This window comes from Marmota flaviventris, chromosome 1 (assembly GCF_047511675.1).
Source record: "Marmota flaviventris isolate mMarFla1 chromosome 1, mMarFla1.hap1, whole genome shotgun sequence".
Lineage (NCBI taxonomy): Eukaryota > Metazoa > Chordata > Mammalia > Rodentia > Sciuridae > Marmota > Marmota flaviventris.
The window spans coordinates 97,756,532-97,775,645 of NC_092498.1; the positions used below are offsets into that span (position 1 = coordinate 97,756,532).

General features: G+C 35.3%; 1 protein-coding gene across 4 annotated transcripts in view; it reads left to right on the forward strand.

Annotated features, from left to right (window-relative positions):
• The window catches only part of Rala (RAS like proto-oncogene A), a 62,986-nt gene that overhangs the window by 41,261 nt on the left and 2,611 nt on the right, over nucleotides 1-19,114 (forward strand). The window contains exons 2-7 of one of the 4 annotated variants that reach the window (XR_011707941.1): nucleotides 3,521-3,673; nucleotides 5,602-5,810; nucleotides 10,544-10,718; nucleotides 12,723-12,755; nucleotides 13,489-16,373; nucleotides 17,734-17,768. Coding sequence is in view for 3 of the 4 variants with exons in the window: in XM_071614120.1 (XP_071470221.1) it covers nucleotides 3,560-3,673; nucleotides 5,602-5,810; nucleotides 10,544-10,718; nucleotides 12,723-12,737 (513 nt within the window). In the remaining variant the exon portion in view is untranslated. The remainder of the gene's footprint in view (nucleotides 1-3,520; nucleotides 3,674-5,601; nucleotides 5,811-10,543; nucleotides 10,719-12,722; nucleotides 12,756-13,488; nucleotides 16,374-17,733; nucleotides 17,769-19,114) is intronic. The other 3 variants (XM_027939656.2, XM_071614120.1, XM_027939655.3) reach the window with 3 other exon arrangements.

A 19,114-nucleotide genomic window follows, 5' to 3' on the forward strand; every position in this document is an offset into this window, starting at 1 on the left:
CCTGGATTTCTTATTTATTATATGAAGTTGAAATAGCATATACCTCATAGGATTGTTAATATATGGAGTATGGTACTCAAGTTAGCATGTACAGAGTGCTCAGAATAATGTCTAGCACTTAGGGAGTGGTCAATAAATGTTTATTTTTGTTATCCCCAAGATAGCTAGTAGCTAACAAGTAATTATACTTGTACTAGTTGTAGTAGTGAAGCTAGTATTCTTATTATTTCTGCTAATGCCACTGCATCCCGAATCTCTTTCCTCTCTTGCATGGACTCCTGGGATAGCCTCCTTCTATATCAACTCTTTATCCCATTACCTTCTTATTTTTTTCATTGTACTTAGGACTAATATTTGTGTATGTATCTTTAAGTTCTAGTAGGAAAAGGCATTGGCTGCTTACCATTTAAAACAACATCTAGTATTTCAGTTTGTATCTTCAATGTCCCACAAAGATCGTTTGTTGACGGCTTAGTGCCCAGCCTCTGACACTATTGGGAGGTTATAGAACCTTTAGCAGGTGTGATTTAACGTAAGGAAGTTAGGTGATTGGGAGCATGCTATGAAAGGGGTATTGGACCCAGCCCCTCCTCTCCCTCTATTTGCTTCCCAGCTACCATGAGGTGAGCACGTTTGCTGTACCATGCCATCTCTATCATGATATTTTGCCTCACCACAGGCCAAAAACAATATGACCAAGTAATCATGTCCTTAAACCTCTGAAACCACAAGCCAAAATAAATCTTTTACCTGTTAAGTGGATTTTCTCAGGTATTTTGTCACAGCAACAGAATATTAACATGCCAGTATTAAGTAGCTAAGTTGTATAGTACCAGGTTTATTTAATGGGGAGCAAGGAATATTTCCTTGGTGGGAATTGCTTTTCCTGGATGGTCTCTTAGAAAATCTCTGATGTGCCACTCATCATTATTAGGGAATGTCTGTACTTTGGAAAAAAATGTCCTCAGAAATCTTTGTCTATTTCTGAGTCACAGACTATATTTTAAATTGTTCTGGAAGAAAAAGTGTTTTAACCCATTTGGTGTAACTGCTTAATGTGTGCTCATCCTCCCTCCCTCCCTCCCTCCCTCCCTCCCTCCCTCCCTCCCTCCCTCTCTCCCTCTCTCTCTCTCTCTCCCCCTCTCCCTCCCTCCCTCTCCCTCTCCCTCCCTCCCTCTCCCTCTCCCTCTCCCTCTCCCCCCCCCACTTCCTCCTACCCCTGCGTGTGCATGCGCACACACGCATAAACACACACCTTAGAGTATTAATTGATTTGGTAACACCCTGAGCACATGTGGTACTTACTGTTTTAAAAATAAAAGTTACATAGCCATAAAATGATTGTAGCTACCAGCAACTTGGGATCATAATAGTGAAAAGAAATCATTTTCTTATTTGTTTAGAAACACCAGCAGTTGACAACCCCCCCCCCCCCATAAACTGTTTCAGACTTGGTATCTTTCCGATTTTTGGTTAGTAATCTGTAGTACTTTCATTATTACTTTTTTGTTGTTGTTGTTCTTGATGGACCTTTATTTTATTCATTTAGTTATATGCCGTGCTGAGAATTGAATCCAGTGCCTCGCACATGCTAGGCAAATGCTCTACCACTGAGCTACAACCCCAGCCCATTATTACTATTTTTGAGTAGTGATGATCATTCAGAATCTAATGACCATGTTCTCAGTACCCAGATGAAAAGATGGGGCTTCATCTTTGAGTTGTATTGAACCCTTAGCCTAAAAATGTAGATTACTTTTTGTCATACCTTCATAGTTCAAGCTGCTTCTGCTCTAATCATTATGATATAATAATAATAACTGAATCAAAAATTGCATGTATGGTGTGAGCTCAGTTTTGCTGAGTATAGTGAAAGCAGTCTCAAAGGAAGTGTGTTAACATGCTCATGCTGGTAAATGAATACTAGGATTGTGGTTTGTTTGAATGTTTTTCAGTAATGGACAAGTGCCCTACCACTGAATTACATGCCCTGCTGCTTTTCTGTATTGGTCACAAATAGACATATAGGTATAACTTCTGGGTGAGACTTGAAATAAGGCCTCTCTCTTAGATTCCAATACAACTGATATGTTAGGCACATATCTGTGGCCTTTACTTGTAATAGGCAGCAGTAGCTGCTTTACATCAATTGGGTCTGAAGCATTCCTCAAGGTTAAGTCTGGCTATCTACATTTGTAGTCATTCATTGAACAGACATGCACTGAATGACTAATTTCACCAAGTCATGTTGCTTATATTAAGCATAAGTTAAACCAGATAGGTCCTGCACTCAGATTGTTTCTAGTATTCTGTACCAGAGAAGACCCATATAGAACAACTACACAATTAAGTGATTTCAAGTTGTGATAAAGGGCTTTAAAAGAAACGTAGCAGATATTATCTGAGAATACAGGGCAGGGGAAAGCCTTATTTGTATTGAGAGTTTCAGGTAAGGTGAGACCAGAAGTTAGCCAGATCAAATAAAAATATGCCAAACAGAGGAAAACTACATGGCAAAGCGAGAGGCAGAGGAAAGAATTTAAGGAACAGAAGGAGACCAGCATATGTTTGATGTAGCTGAGCTAAGAAAGATGGGCACAGATAGGGAAGTAAGCAGGGTTGGGCATAGTTCTGTGAGCTGCAATTTAGGAAAACTATCTGTAACCTAAACAAGTCAGAAACATCCCCTCTATTCTCTAATAACAAAAAAGTCTCTTTGCTTGGGCCTCCATGTACACTTGAGATTGCCGTGACCCTGCAGCCTTTTTTCCCCTAATGCCCAGTACCATGGCCAAAGGTGACTGAGTACTATTAAAACCATATTACTACAGCTTCTGCAGAAATCTGGTCTTCTCCACACTGAACACCTAAATGTCTTAAACAAATGCATAGTCTGAGGAAAGTGAGGGCATGTTAGGCCCAAGTATTTAATTTAGATTGTCCATTCCAGGAAACACAAATGTTTTAGTAATGGTACTTTTGAGTATGCAGTGTTGTATTCAATTTATAGTTCTGTTGCCAAGTTGTTGGAATGTGGTCTGTCTTGTAACATGACAAGCCTTTCAGTGAGTTCCTTAACCTAAGGCATGGCAGTCGTTTTTTGGTCATTTATTTCTTCCTGAAATCAGAAGGAGCATCTCTCTAAGTATTGCCAATATGGATTAATATGAAACAGTGATTCTTTAACCTGTTTTCATAATTTGTGTGAATGTATTCCAGTGTAACAAGTACCTTGTTATTGCCAGCATGTGATTGCACTGGGAACTCTACATTTGGTCACAGCTCATTATGGAAATGATTATAAGAGAAATGCCCTTGAGTCATTTGCTTGTTTCATTGTCATGGCATTCTCTGATAAGTGGTTCTTTCCCTAAGTGAGCACACTTCATTTGCCATCTGTTTATAATCACTGCAGAATGAAAACTAGTATCATGAACCCTAGGGACATCATATCTCTTTCCTACACTGGAATTCTGAGGAAGAATATACTGAGCGTTACTTGTCCTTTCGTTCTTCTTAGATCCTTCTTAATCCTCCAGTGAAAACTCAACAACATACAATGGCTGCAAATAAGCCCAAAGGTCAGAATTCTTTGGCCTTACACAAAGTCATCATGGTGGGAAGTGGTGGTGTGGGCAAGTCTGCTTTGACTCTTCAGTTCATGTATGATGAGGTAAGCACTAACTTCATAATGAGTATCAAAGTCTGGCTTTGAGAGAATATTCACTAGCTTAGTTTTGGTGCTATTTTGTATAGATTCCTTGGATCCTTAAAAGCTACTCATAATGTATTTTTCCATTTTTAAGTTCAGAGCCAACATATGTATATGACTTCATTTTACAAGTCAAGAACTCAAGATCCTTAAAAACCTCAGACTTTAAAAACAGAACAAAACTGAAAACAGTATTCTTTTTTTTTTTTAAGTAATCTACTTTAGATCTTAAATTTTAGTCCTTTTAATGAAGACTCCCACCTTGAATTAATAGGACTGGTAGATGCAGAACCTTATTGAGACTTGAGGTTAACATATATAAAATATTCTTTAATGATCTCAATGGAAAAGTTAGTTTTTATTTTGGATTTGATGTGGCATCATACATCTTTAACCAGGTGAAGACCATATCACTAAAATTTGTAATTATTAGGCTACAAATTTATGTGCATGTATTTATATCAGATTTTATTATCCTTCAGTTAAGGTTTCAGCCTATATAAAACAATATATTCTTTTCCTAGAGGACCGCCATCAAGTCTTAATGATTTAAGAATTAATAATTCAATTTAAACATTTATCCTCAGCACTTCCTCTCAGTAGAAACCAGGTTTTATGGTGGCAACATACTCTTTTTTACTTAATTCTCATAACAATCCTGCATGGTAAGTAATGGCACACCATTTCACAAGGAAGAAAAAAACCTCAGAGAGATTATCCACTTAGCCCTAGAAGGGCAAGTATTACAAGTGTTATACCTGGTTTTCTGCAAAATATAATCCAGCAAATTTCACCACCCCAAGTCTTTTTTTTAATTGTCTGTAATTTACATTTCTTTCACACACACTCCAAACCCTCAGATTCATTCATTTTTCTGATTGTTGCAAGTAACTATGAAAAAAAGTTTAGGGAGAAGGAGGATTGAAGTGGTACTTCAAATGAAATTACTGATTCATTCATTCAGTTGTTTTTCACACTATTCATTTGACAGTCTTTTCTCAAACTAATCCTTTTATCAGTCCCCTTCTTGACAGTAAAGAAGCCAAAAGTAAGAATATCCACATGCCTAACTTTTGATGATGGTTAAGCACGGTGTTAGAATATAAATGTAGTAAAATGTTGAATAACTTTTGCAGTTACAAAATACTGTCCATTTTCTAAATAATTGTTTATGAGTGTCTACCAGTCTAGATGCTATTCTAGGCTTTAAAGATACAGCTCTGAGAAGCATATCCAAAGTCTTTGCTCTCAAGGGTTAAATTCTAGTGGTGGGATATGGAAATTAAGCAAATAAGAAAATATCAGATGATAAAAATATTTATAGAAGCTAGTAAAAAAAAAACCCACAAAATAACTGTGTATACATGTGTGTCCATACATATGTGCTAACAGTGTTGTCAAAGGGTTCATTAAGATACATGAAAGAAATTTATGAAGTTGATGACAGGAGCAGGAATGTAAAGTTGCTTAATTGTATTATTTGAAAAGTCAAGTTTGGGAAGAACTCTCACAAGTCCAAGCTTTGACCTCCTATAGAGTAGCATAAGTCACTTTTATTCATTTCATTTTGGAGAAAGAAAAGACTTAATGGTACTTTCATACTTACCTAAATATTGACCTATAAGTTATTTCCACAGTTCTAGCACAAAAATTTATATTTAACATCTCATAGAAAGGTGTTCTTGTAAATTTAATAAAATATATGTTTAATAGTTTTGACATGTATAGTATTTTTTTAAGAAAGCAAAAGGCATAATTTTCAAGCTGTAAGCAGTCTAGTGGTAATAACAGTTTATCCCCCATTTTTTATAATTAAATATTTCAAAGTAAGAAGTTTTAAAAAGCAAAAGTACCCTTAAAAAATAGACATGTTTTTCATTTTTTTCTAGTTTGTGGAGGACTATGAACCTACCAAAGCAGACAGCTATAGGAAGAAGGTGGTGCTGGATGGGGAGGAAGTACAGATTGATATCTTAGACACAGCTGGACAGGAGGACTATGCCGCAATTAGAGACAACTACTTCCGGAGTGGGGAGGGGTTTCTCTGTGTCTTCTCTATTACAGAAATGGAATCTTTTGCAGCCACAGCCGACTTCAGGTATGTTTGTGAATGATATTGCTCATAACATACTGCACAACAGTTCTCCAGAAACAAGGGGACAACAAGAGCTTCTTGCTTGTTAGTCTTTTACTATATCTCTAATTGTGTTTTATTTCTCACTTCAGTATTAGTATATGACTCTGTCCACTGTGTATGTAAACACAATATTCAGGAAACTTTACATAATCTTACAGCCATCCTAGTGCAAGCTATATTAGAGCTTGAGTTTATGGCAGCTTCAAGTATCCAGAGTTCCTTTATGCATTCCTGAAGTATTTCTCTTTAAAGTACTACTACTGCCCTGATAGTGAATAATCAATATAGTGAGCTTTTCCAGCTTTTAAGTCTTTTTTGTGTTAGACATTGATTTAGGAGCATTTTGTAACATTCAGCAGGCATATTTTTGCCATTCTCCTCACAATTCATGTGCCCTGAATTTTTAGCATAGAAATAATTTTATGGACTGAATTTGTAAAATAGAAATAATCATTGTAGACTGGCACACTAGGTTGTATTCTACAATATGTCTTATTTACTATTTGCTTAATTAAAAATCTTTTTGGTTTAGCAGGGACAGTTTTGGTGAATGGGAGAGAGGTTCCTCTATTTATCTAAGAAAAGTTTGGTATAAATAAGGTTCTTGAGTACGCTTGCAAATACTTTATGCATAATTAAACATGTTCTTTAATTACATATTTTTTATTTCTGTGTTACATATCAGCTTTGGTTATAGGGGGACACAAAAGAAGGATATAATGTATCCTCTAATTTCAAAATTTACACAACCAAGTTGAATATGTAAAGCAAAAGCAAGCATAAGTAAATATTTATAATTAATATTATAGTTAAATAATAATATAATTAAATACAGGATAATGTAGGGAAACACTGGCAGTGATCACTACAAGGATCCAGCATGGGAAAGGAGTTGCAAAGTAGATGAGCCTGAAAGAGAAGGATTCCACAGATGAGAAAAATGGCATTTCAATAGTTGTACAAAAAACTGAACCAGTGCTTATACAGAGCATTCCTTTTTATGTACACTTGAACGTCTCAAGAACTTAAAGGATTCTAAGTTAACTGTCTTTGTAAAAAGGTACATCATTGAGAAACTGTAAAATATAGATGTGTTTGTAAAATTAAGTTTGTTGGTTTCTACAAGGAATTTCATATACGATAGAATGCAAAGGGTGGCAGATCTAATAACTTGCAAACCTGGGAGACATGTCGAAAGTTATATAAATGTCAGTGCTTATTCATTCATTCAATAAATATGAGAGTTGATTATGTAGCAGGTCCTGTTCTAGGTAATGGAATAAATTTGTCACCATAGTTACTAAAGCCAATGTGGTATTTCAAGGGAATAAGGTATTTTTATGCCAAGAGAGAATCTTGGGCTATTACTGTTACAAAAAATAAGGATGATTCATTACTCTTCTTGTATAGCTCCAATGTAGTGCCCTTCCTGTAAATAAAAATGACCCCAGTGACTCACCAGCAATGGGAAAGACATTTGTGAGAATGGTAACAATAGGCACTCCACATGGTATCACACTTTTTTTTACTGAGCTTGATTATGTTTTCCCTGATAAGGTTAAAACGTCTGGAAAGCAGAACCCATTTTTGACTCATCCCTATCTCTGGTACTCACTGTTGGTACAGTTGTGATCATATAACAATACAGTACACATTTAATAAACATTTTATTTGATTTGAAAACTCTTTACCTTTTTGGTGCTCTCTTTCCTTACAACAAAAATGAAGAAGTTTGACCAGATTGTAAAAGAACTTTTCTATTTTAAAATTCTCTAATAGCATAACATTAAGGAAAATGTGTATGAAGGCTATAGACACAGCAATACCTTTCTCTGACCCAGAAAAGTAACTAATAAAACTATTATTTCTAAAGAATATTGTCTTCTCACCTCTGGCCAGTATATTCCAGATTTTTCATGGTCATGTTTCTGATACTATTAATCATGCCATAATTTTAGTATAGGTCTTCCTGCAGCATCTGACTAAAAGTAGCTTAGTAGGTAATTAATGAGTATATACATATGTGACCACAAGCACTAGAGTCATGAACATTTGAGTTAGACTCACCTTCCTGGTGGTTATTGAGACTGAATGGAAAGTCAGTTGTTATCTTAGTTCAGGCTACAGATCATGACGGATGGTAGTTAAGAAAGTCTCAGCACATTTGTCGTTACCAACCCTGGAAAAAGGTTTTGGTTGGCTAAAATCCTCTTCACAAGCACATCATAAATGTAAAGCAGTGATGGTGAGCATTGACATGCTTTTTGCAAGGTATCATTTGAGTGACAGGAAACATAGCACTGTGTAACTGTAACTGTACAGTGTAGCCTATAATACCCAAATATTATGCTTTTTAACATTTTTATTTTTTAAAAGGATTTTTAAAGTAAATACAGATCAGTGAAAAATGGAAGTGACTTTCTGTGTGGTTCATAGTCCATACATATTAGAACAATTGAGAATTCAGGTTCAGGGAATTTGTTGCAAGCATTGAGTCTGTTAGAATATTTGCCACATATCAGTAATTAGGCAAATGAAGCAATAACAGTAACACTACCTGATATTCATATAGCACTTACCATGTGCCACTGTTCTAATTACTTACATAAATCAGTTCACTTATCAAACAACCCTAAGAGATAGATACTACTGTGTTTCATAAGTTCTAACCTATACATTTCTCAAAAGTCAGGACTATGACCTGGCATCGTAGCCTTATAATTGGCAGTTTTCTTGAGAGTACATAAAATCATGTTTGTTAATGAATTCTTAAATTTGACTTTCTGAAAGTATTATTTCCACATCTTTTAATGAAGAAACTGAAACACAGGGAGATTAAGTCATTTGTCCTACCCAGGTCATGCAGTTAATAGCAGAGAATTAAAATCCAGGAGGTCTACCTCCATATTTCTGAGTTTATCAGTGATACTATACTGGTTGGTGCTCATTAAAATAATAAGTTTTTTATAAAACCACATGACTACCACATTTCATATTTTTAAATAGAATGTCATGTTTTCTATTTAAAATATAGCATATTCTCTAGTATTTATTCTTTTTTAATGATTTAACAGGTTTGTTTTTTTGTTTGTTTTTTGTGGTGCTGGGGATCAAACCCAGGATCTTGAGCATGGGAGGCAAGCACTCTACCAACTGAGCTATATCCCCAGCATTAGGGCATTATTTTTAAATCATATAAACTATCCTATGACAGTATGTTGTTATATCACTCATTATTTTACTACTATTAAATATAGCCCTCAGCCGAAACAATGTAAAACTTTTTTTTTTTTCCCAGAAAGGTATGGTCTGATCACTGTATCATAATAGCAGCAGGCAGGAAAGTATCATATAATATGGAGAACCTCACCATAATGCCAGACCCCTTGTTGTTTACTCTGTATCAGAGATAAGGGTCTCTCATGATGAAGTTTTGGGAACTAAGCCTTCTTGGTCAGGGTTTGTTCCCTTCATAATCCTGTTATGAGAATCCCTGTGGTATCTAGCATAGAAGTTGAATGTGTTTTCTGGAGTTAAATTTCTCAGGTTCAAATTCTTGATCTTCTTACACAGTTGTGACTCTAAGCAAGTTAACATAAATTTTGTGTTGATGTAAAAAGTAAACTTAACATCTTCCTCCAGTAGATAATCATAATAACAGCTAATAGCATTTATTGACTGTTTACTATGTGCCATGCAGTTATAAGCACTTTACATTTACTCTTCATAGCAACCATATAAGGAAGGTATTGTTGATCCCATTTTATAGAAAAGGAAATGGAGACAAAGAGTACTTTTCTCAGAGTCACATGATTAAGAAGAGCAGAACCACAATACTTACAAATTGGTGACACTTCATAGTATATAATTCACCTTTAAATGAAAAATCTATGCTGAGGAGCTACTTCCTATAATTTATGGCATGTGTGAGACTTTAAAAATATTTTGTGGGACCTTTGATATGATGTAATAAGAATAGCACTCTCTACCTGTGTGATCTTCCTCCCAAAATCCCATAACTCCAGTCGTGAGAAAAACATTGCACAAATCCCTGCTAGGAGACATTCTACAAATTACCCTAACCAGCACTCCTCAAAACTATTAAGGTCATCAAAAACAAGGATACTCTGAGAACTATTACAGCCAAGTGAATTCTAATGAGACTAAATGTCATGTGGTATCCTGGATGGGCTCCCAGAACAGAAAAAGGATGTTAGGTTCAAACTAAGAATGTCCAATAAAGTTTGGGCTTAAATAATAATGTATCATTATTGATTTATTCATTTTGGTACACATACTCATACTAATAAACGATGTTAATGATAGTGGAAACTTTTCATGCTATGATCTCAGCTTTTCTGTAAATTTTAAAAAACCTTCCAAAATAAAAAGGTCATTTTAAAAATATGAAAATATTTGGAGAAGATTTTACTTGATACTTTTTGTTTTGCGCCTCTGCTTGTTATGTTTATATTCCCAACTAGTTTATTTTTCTATCATTACTGAAGTGAATGTGCATCTCAGATAATTGATGATAGAATAAGAAGTATTTATTATTTTCTATGATGATAGAAAAGCTTATTGCTTATAGAAATATATATATATAATTATAAACATGCTGATTGCAGATAGCTAGTTGCTATTTTTTTATCATGTAGAAGTCATGTTAATATTTCTCATTTTCTCTTATCCAGGGAGCAGATTTTAAGAGTAAAAGAAGATGAGAATGTTCCATTTCTACTGGTGGGTAACAAATCAGATTTAGAAGATAAAAGGCAGGTTTCTGTAGAAGAGGCAAAAAACAGAGCCGACCAGTGGAATGTCAACTATGTGGAAACATCTGCTAAAACACGAGCTAATGTTGACAAGGTAAAATGTGGCTCTCTTTAATACTACATCATGTTAAAAATAGACTGATTTGCTTTAACTCAGCTCCATTTTGTCTAGAGTGTTATGAGATTTAAATAGAGTTTTAATACAAGTTAATAATTTATCTTTGCTGCATTCTTAAGTATAACGTGTTAGGAATTTCTTACGTGACCTTGTCTTTAACTTCCCAAGAGACATTAAAACATGAGTTACTATAGCTGATTGTACTTTTTTAAATTTTGTAACACTGACGGCATTCTGTTTTTCTTATTCTGATGTTTTTCTGCCTGTTTTTCTTATACTGATGGGGCTGCCTAGTTGAAAAGGAGTTGTAGAAGTCCCAAGATGGCAGTACTGAATGTTCTCTCCATGACCTAATGCCTCCCCAGTCCATTTAAGTTCTCAGAATGAAGGTGCCAGGCTGGGGTTGTGGCTCAGTGGTAGAGTGCCTAGCATATGTGAGGCACTGGGTTCGATTCTCAGCACCACATAAAAATAAATAAATAAAGTTTCATTCACAACTAAAATTGTATTTATTTAAAAAAAAAAATGTGAAGGTGCCTCCCAAGATAAAGTAATCTCCAAGATAAAAGGATTTTTAAATCTCTGTTACTACTATTATATTCTCTACCCTGAGCTTTTTTTACCTCTGAGTAGAAAGGGAAATTCAGTTTCCTTCTTCCTTATGTTCCCACTTTGTGCAGAATGGCCCCTCCTGGGAACCAGATGTGGAACCCCTGCTAGGTGTCTAGGAGCCTCCCCAAGTGTATTTCATTCTGCTGCCTCCAGTGATTAGGAAGATTGTGTTCTTGGTGGAGGCAGCACAGTTGCTTGAAGGCCTCCAGGTGAGACCTTTCTTCACCCCCCAAATATCCAGGCTCTATAGCAGTGCCTTTTAATCTCCAGTGTGCAAATTAATTGCCTGTAAAGCTTAATAAACACCCATCCTTAGGTCTTACCCCGAGATTTTGCATCACTGAGTCTGGGATGGGGCTTGATTAGGATAGTAAGAAGACCCATAGTCTAGGGAAAATGGTCCAAGATCAGGAACAGGTATGGTGCAGAAAGAAAACACAAATGGCTTTTAAACTTAAAAAAGATTAAGTCTCACTTATAAAAAAGGAAGTACATTTTTAAAATGTAATGGCATATCCTTTTTTTTTAACCTGACACATTGGAAAAAAGCAAAAAAATTGTAATACGTTCTTGGCAAGAGAATAGAAAAACAGGAAACTCATGTTGGTAGAAGGACAATGTGGTGATTATCTGTCAAAATTATGACCCAACAATTCAAGTTCTAAAATTACATTTTACAGAAAAAAAAAATCATATACTCACTTAAAAATGTATGTTCAACGGTAAACATTGGGGCATTTATAGAAACAAAAACACCAGAGCTTTCCAAGTGCCAGTAACAGACTGGTTTAAATTATGAAGTGTTCATGTAATGGAATTCTACCCAACCATTAAGAAAGAAATGGAGATAGAACTAAATGTGTGACAGGAAATGATCTTCAGCATAAAGTGAGTGAAACAAGCAAGGTGCAGAACAGTGTCTGTAGTTTGTTGTTATCTATATTTTAAATGCACACTGAAGGGCTGGGGGTTGTAGCTCAGTGGTAGAGTGTTTGCTTTATGTGCATGAGGCCCTGGTTTAATCCTGAGCACTGTAATCAATCAATAAATGAAAAGTAAATAAATGTACACCCATAAGTGTGTGTATATCCTAAAAATATGTAAGGATTTGCTTCCTGTAGTCATCACCAGAGAACTAAATTACAGGTATATGCTCATTTCTCTGTAAATACTCTTCTGGACTTCTTTAATTTGAACTTTTTGCCATATGCATATTTTACCTTTTCAAAATAGAAAAAATAAATGGATGAGGCTGTTTTAGTTACTGTGGCTGCAGAACAAAATAAATTCCTAGATAAAACAACAGATTGTATGACATTAAGAATTTAGAGAGGGCACATTTGGAGATTGTTCGTATCTTCTTTACAGTGTTTGATGCCTTAGCTGAAAAACTTCGTGTCTGTAAGTATCTGAATTTAGGTTGTAAGACTTGTTCATACTTGTCTGGCTCAACCAGTTGATGCTGACTTTTATCCAGGGATATCTCAGCTCCTATCCATGTGGGTTTCCCCATGTGTGCTGTCCACGTGTGTTGACTTGGACTTTCTCACAGTGCACTGATAGTTCCAAGGGCAAGTGTCACAAGAGAATAAGAACCAGGCAGAAGCTACACTGCCTTTTATTACCAAGTCTTTGAAGGGGCAGCATTATTTCATCCTGGTTCTGTCAGTCAAGGTAGTCACAAAATCCCACCAAGCGTCAGGAGGAAGGCTGAGAATAGAATCTGACTCCTAATAGAGAGTGTCAAGACTCTGGCAATACACATAGAAAATATTGATGTGACAGTTTCAGAAAAGATAATCTGTCAATTCGTGGTTACCTCCAACACAAAATTAAATTACATAGGCTGCTTATAAACTGAGGTACAAATTTATACTGAAAACTCTAATTTCATATGCTGCTATTCCCTGAAAAGTGACTACTTCAATGGCTAAATAAAAGTAATCTTTAGCACTAATCAGTTTCTAAAATTAGGTTATACTTGGGATTTTTTGGCTGAAGAAGTAATCTAATAGTTGGAAGAACTAATGTTTATTAATACTTATAAGAGCTGGGCACTGTGGCAGGCACTAACCATGTAATCCTAAATATATATGAGGCAAAGGTGGATACTCTTCTCATGTTCACTTTTTAGATGAGAAAACTGAAGTGCAGAAAGATACATAACTGGAGCAAGATCACATCTTTCCTTATTCTTTTACTTAAAAAGACAGAATAGGCATCATGTCTTCCATTTTGGATGTCATCCACTTCTAGAAACCTGATTTGTGAATTTTCAGGGACAGCAAGTGTCAATATTGTCTTCTGTGAAGTTGTGAAGCATCATACATTGTCACAGACAATGAATACTGGCTCCCCACAAGATTATTGGACTCACTCTTTATCCTTATCTGGATTCCAAATAAACTATTAAATAAAAATTTCAAAGAGGCAGGTTTTTATTCTACTCTGAAATGTTGTAACAAACCAATTTGTTGAACCTGGGGCATGGGCTACCACAGAGGAATCACAAGAAGTTAGAGGACCACCTGGGTGAACTACTTGTGCACTCATTGGCTTCATTCAGTTACCTTCATAGGACCCTCTAGTTTTAGTTCTTAATATGTAACTCTGAGGTTGCTCTTGATTTTAAGAAACGTCTTGGCAAAATGGAAAGAATTTGAGCAAGTAAGTAGATGTCAGTCAATAGAAGAAGTATAATTATGATGTTAGTAGTCAGTTTTATGTTGGGGAAAGAATTTTAGGAGATATGTGCTTTATGTTTTCAAAAATATTACCGTGGGGGCCAAGGTTGCTCTCAGCAGTAGAGCACTCACCTAGTGTGTGCGAGGCCCTGGTTTCGATCCTCAGCACCACATAAAAATAAATAAATAAAGTAAAGGTATTGTGTCCAACTACAACTAAAAGATAAATATTTTTTAAAAAATTACTGTGAATTTTTTATTGTATAAGTAATGAATGAATACATGCTTATTTTATAAAGAATCATAACACAGAAATATAGGAAGAAAAAGTGAATAGCTTCACCCATATGCCACTCTGTAGTAACTAGTGCTAACACAGGTGTACCTTTCCAGTTGTTAAAGGCAGGCATACATACATATAAAGGAAAGTTAACGTTTGCTTATTTTACCTATATATTAGTAGGATTTGCATATGTTTCTGTAATTTGGTTTAAACTTTAGACAAATAGATACCACTCTTACCATTAATGCATATAAATAAATATACCCACATTCTTTTTAAAATCTACAAAATGTTCCATATTAGGTTTTTCCATATTTCTGCCATTTAACTATTAATGGCACTTTGGTCATTTGGAATTTTTCTGTTACACACAGTATTTCAGTAAACTTTCTGCATTAGTGCAAGAGAAAAGACAAAGGTGAGCTGAGAGCTGTGGTGCACACCTATAATCCCAGCTACTCAAGAATCTGAGACTAGAGAATTCCAAGTTCAAGGCCAGCCTAGGCAAGACTCTGTCTCAAAATAAAAAAATAAAAAGGACTGGGAATTTGACTCAGTGATAAGAGTGCCCCTGAATGTAATCCCCAGTACCACCAAGAAGAAGGAAAAAAGGAAGGAAAGAAAAGTCAAGTATACATTTTAAATTGTAGTAACAAGTTACCCTCCAGAACAGCTGCCTTTACATTCCACCAGCAGTGTGTGGAGAAACATTTTACCATACAGCCTTGCCAGCCCAAATTAAAACAACCTTTAAAAATACCATTAAGATATTTTAATTTTTAATTTGTTTTCTGATTGCTGCATTTTCTGCTTTTTTGGGGTGCAGTTGGGGTGCAGTACTGGGAGTGAACCCAGAAAGCCTCACATGTTCTAGGCATGCACTCTACCTCTGAGCTGCAACCCCAGCCCTGCACATCTTTTGATTGACTCACTGACTGGATTATCTGAAATCCCTTTCTTCTTCTGCCCATTTATTAAATGAATTGTTTATCTTTTGGATTACTGAGTCCATTTTTTATTAAGGACATTGACCCTTTGTCCATTTACATATGTTGTAAATATTGCCTCCTAATCTGTACTATATCTTTTTATTGGGCTTATTTTGTCTTTTGGCATGGAAAACCTTAAAGATTATGTTATCAAATATATTTCTATTTTCCTTTATGATTTCTGAGCTCTTAGCTTGCTTAGAAAGAATATCTACCACCAGCACAAAACTCAACTCAAAGTGGATCAAGGACCTAGGAATTAAACCAGAGACCTTGCACCTAATGGAAGAAAAAGTAGGCCCAAATCTCCATCATGTCAGATTAGGCCCCAACTTCTTAATAAAACTCCTGTAGTGCAAGAATTAAAACCAAGAATCAATAAATGGGATGGATTCAAACTAAAAAGCTTCTTTTCAGCAAAAGAAACAATCAGTGAGGTGAATAGAGAGCCTACAGAATGGGAATAAATGTTTTACCACAAGCACATCAGATAGAGCTCTAATCTCTAGGATATATAAAGCACTCAAAAATCTTAACACCAAAAAAACAAATAACCCAATCGATAAGTGGGCTAAGGAACTGAACAGACACTTCTCAGAAGAGGATATATAATTAATCATCAAACATATGGAAAAATGTTCAACATCTCTAGCAATTAGAGAAATGCAAATCAAAACTACTCTCAGATTTCATCTCACTCCAGTCAGAATGGCAGCTTTTAAGAATCCAGACAATAGTAAGTGTTGGCAAGGTTGTGGGGGAAAAGGCACTCATACATTGCTGGTGTGACTGCAAATTTCCAATCTGGAAAGCAGTATAGAGATTCCTTGGAAAACCAGGAATGGAACCACCATTTGACCCAGTTATCCTGCTCCTCGGCTTATACCCAAAGGACTTAAAAAACAGCAGACTTCAGGGACACAGCCATATCAATGTTTATAACAGCACAATGCACAATAGCTAAATTGTGGAACCAACCCAGATGCCTTTCAGTAGATGAGTGGATAAAGAAAATATGGAACCTACTCAGCATTAAAAGAGAAGAAAATCATGGCATTTGCAGGTAAATGGATGGAGCTGGAAAATATAATGCTAAGTGAAATAAGCCAATCCCAGAAAACCAAAAGCTGAATGTTTTCTTTGATATGAAGATGCTGACTCATAATGGCAATGGAAGAGGAGCATGGGAGGAATGGAAGAACTTTAGATAGGGCAAAGGGGAGGGGAGGGAAGGGAGGAGGAAAGGGGTTAGGAATTATGGTGGAATGAGTTAGAGATTATTACCCTAAGTATCTATATGAAGACACGAATAGTGTGAAAATACTTTATGTACAATCAGTGACTTGGAAAATTGTGCTCTATATGTATAATATGAAATGAATTGCATTCTACCATCATGTATAACAAATTAGAATAAATAAATAAATAACAAAAAAGAATACCATTCTAAAATTTTTAAAAATTTATTCAATTTTTTACTTTATTTCTGCATTTGGTTTTTATAGGAGATCCTTAACCCATTTGAAAATATAATATTGTCTATCCTGTGAAGTAGGGGCTACTAACTAAAAATGAAAAAAACTAGTGAAGGCAAAAAAAGTTAAACAAGAGCCTGTGTATTTGTTTTTTCTGGGTTTTATTTTTATTTATGTGAGAAGAGTGATTTCTTATGGTCTGCAGAATTAGAAAGGACAATTTTTGTCTTTCTTTTTTTGGTGTGTGTGTGTGTGTGTGTGTGTGTGTGTGTGTGTTGCTAGGGAATGAATCCATAGCCTTGTGCATGTGAGGCAAGCACTCTACCAACTGAACTGTATCCCCAGCCCATAGAAAAAACAAATTTTGTACATAATGTATCGCCCTAAAATGAGAAAAGAGAATGAGGAAGACAAGAGGAGAAGATAGAGGGAGAGAAATAATATTAGAGTGTCTGTAATAAAATAAGTTGGAAGAAGCCCTGTGTCTAGGGGATTGTCATTTGTCTGGTTCATCAAAACTAGTTCTTTATTCCTATCCCTAGTTATTCATTTCATTTCATTGGCATTTGAAGTAGGACTTCCTTCAGCTTTAACTCATTAAATTGGTTGATGCAGACTTTAAAAGTTTCCCATTGTTTTTTCGGCAAAATGACCTCGGAGGTTTCTGATAGGGATTCTTTGAAAATTTATTGCAGAGACTAAACGAAAATTAGAAATTAAACCTTCTTGTAATATCCTTTTTTATAGTTGTGTATCTGCATGAGAAAGCAGTACTGTAGTAATTACATTTAGTTAGGATGGAGGCTTCCTGTCGCAGCTAGTCAGCGCTGGATTTGAAGTAGAGGGCTTCCAAAATTCCATCTCTGATGAAGTAGAAGTTGAGCAACAACTAGTGAATTTTATGCCTATTTCATTCTTTTTGTGCATGGTTTTGCTTTGTTTTGACAGAAATAGGGATTGAACCAAGGCCTTGCATCTGCTAGGTAAGCATTATACCATTGAACTACATACCAAGCTCTTCTTTAAATTTTGAGACAGGATCTTTCTAAGCTGTCAAGGCTTGTCTCAAGCCTGCAGTCCTCCTGCTTGAGCCATCCGAGTAGGTAAGAATACACTGCATACTGTGTATTTCCCAGTAACAGTGTTGTTGTTCTTTGAAAGTGTTTTATATATACTGCAGGATAATGCAAATAAAGACAATGTACCACACACACACACAATCAAATAAACTACAAAGTGAAGTCTAGGACTTATTTTTATTTGTTGGGATTATTGTTTGTTTTGTTTTTGTTTTTGTTTTCTTTAAGTGGTGCTGGGGACCCAACCCAGGGCCTCACATTTGTGAGACAGGTGCTGAGTTCCTTCAGCCCTCTATTCATTGGAGTTTTGTTCTCATTTTTATTCTTAGCATATGAAATATTAATCTTATAATAGATACTATGTCTTAGAGACCCTTGAAATAATCCTTTCCTCTACATGATTATGTCACCAACTTGGAATATACTCAGTCTTATTTTATAAGTTTTCAGCTTTTAGGGATTGCTTTTTGTGTGTTAAGTGCATTTTTTGAATGTATAAAACATTTACATTTCCAAAGAAGTTGTATAGTATAACAAGGTATATGCAGAGGTGCTTCACTAATCCCTCTACCTTCTTCCCTTCCTCTTGAAAATAAAATTATTAGCGTTTGGTTTTCATTTCATTGTTTCTTTTTTCAAGAGAAAGCAAATGTGTGTGAATTCCTGTTCTGCACACACACGAACGTGTAGCTGTCTATGCTATTCTGCACCTTGTATTTTTCAGTTAAAGTTTCCATTACAGAGTTAAATGCATGTTAGGAAAAGCATGTTGGTCACTACATACACATACTTATTTACTTACAACATCCATTATCTTCATATTTTTTGCTTGTTTTTAGTCTCATTAAATTTGTTAATTCTATAATAGCTATTTTTTAATTTTAGAGTGTAAAATTGTGAACTATATAGATTATTCATTATCATACACACACTCATAACCAATTACGTGTAGTGCAAATCCATATCCTTCCAGGCCCCTCTCTGTTAAGAGAACAAGAACATTTGTAATTGAAATTTAATTATTGAATTGTTATACTAGGAATTTTTAGTTATCATTCCTAAAGTCATTATTTGTTAATTCCTAGACATTAGACACAAATTCATAAATTCTCAAATATAGTGCAGAAAAAAAGGTATCAAAATGATAAAGCATCTGTTTTCCTTATCTCCTTTTCTGAATATTTCTTTAAAATGGGGCTGAAGAAAATGAGTCACTAAATATGATTAGTTTTTTTATATATTTTTATTTT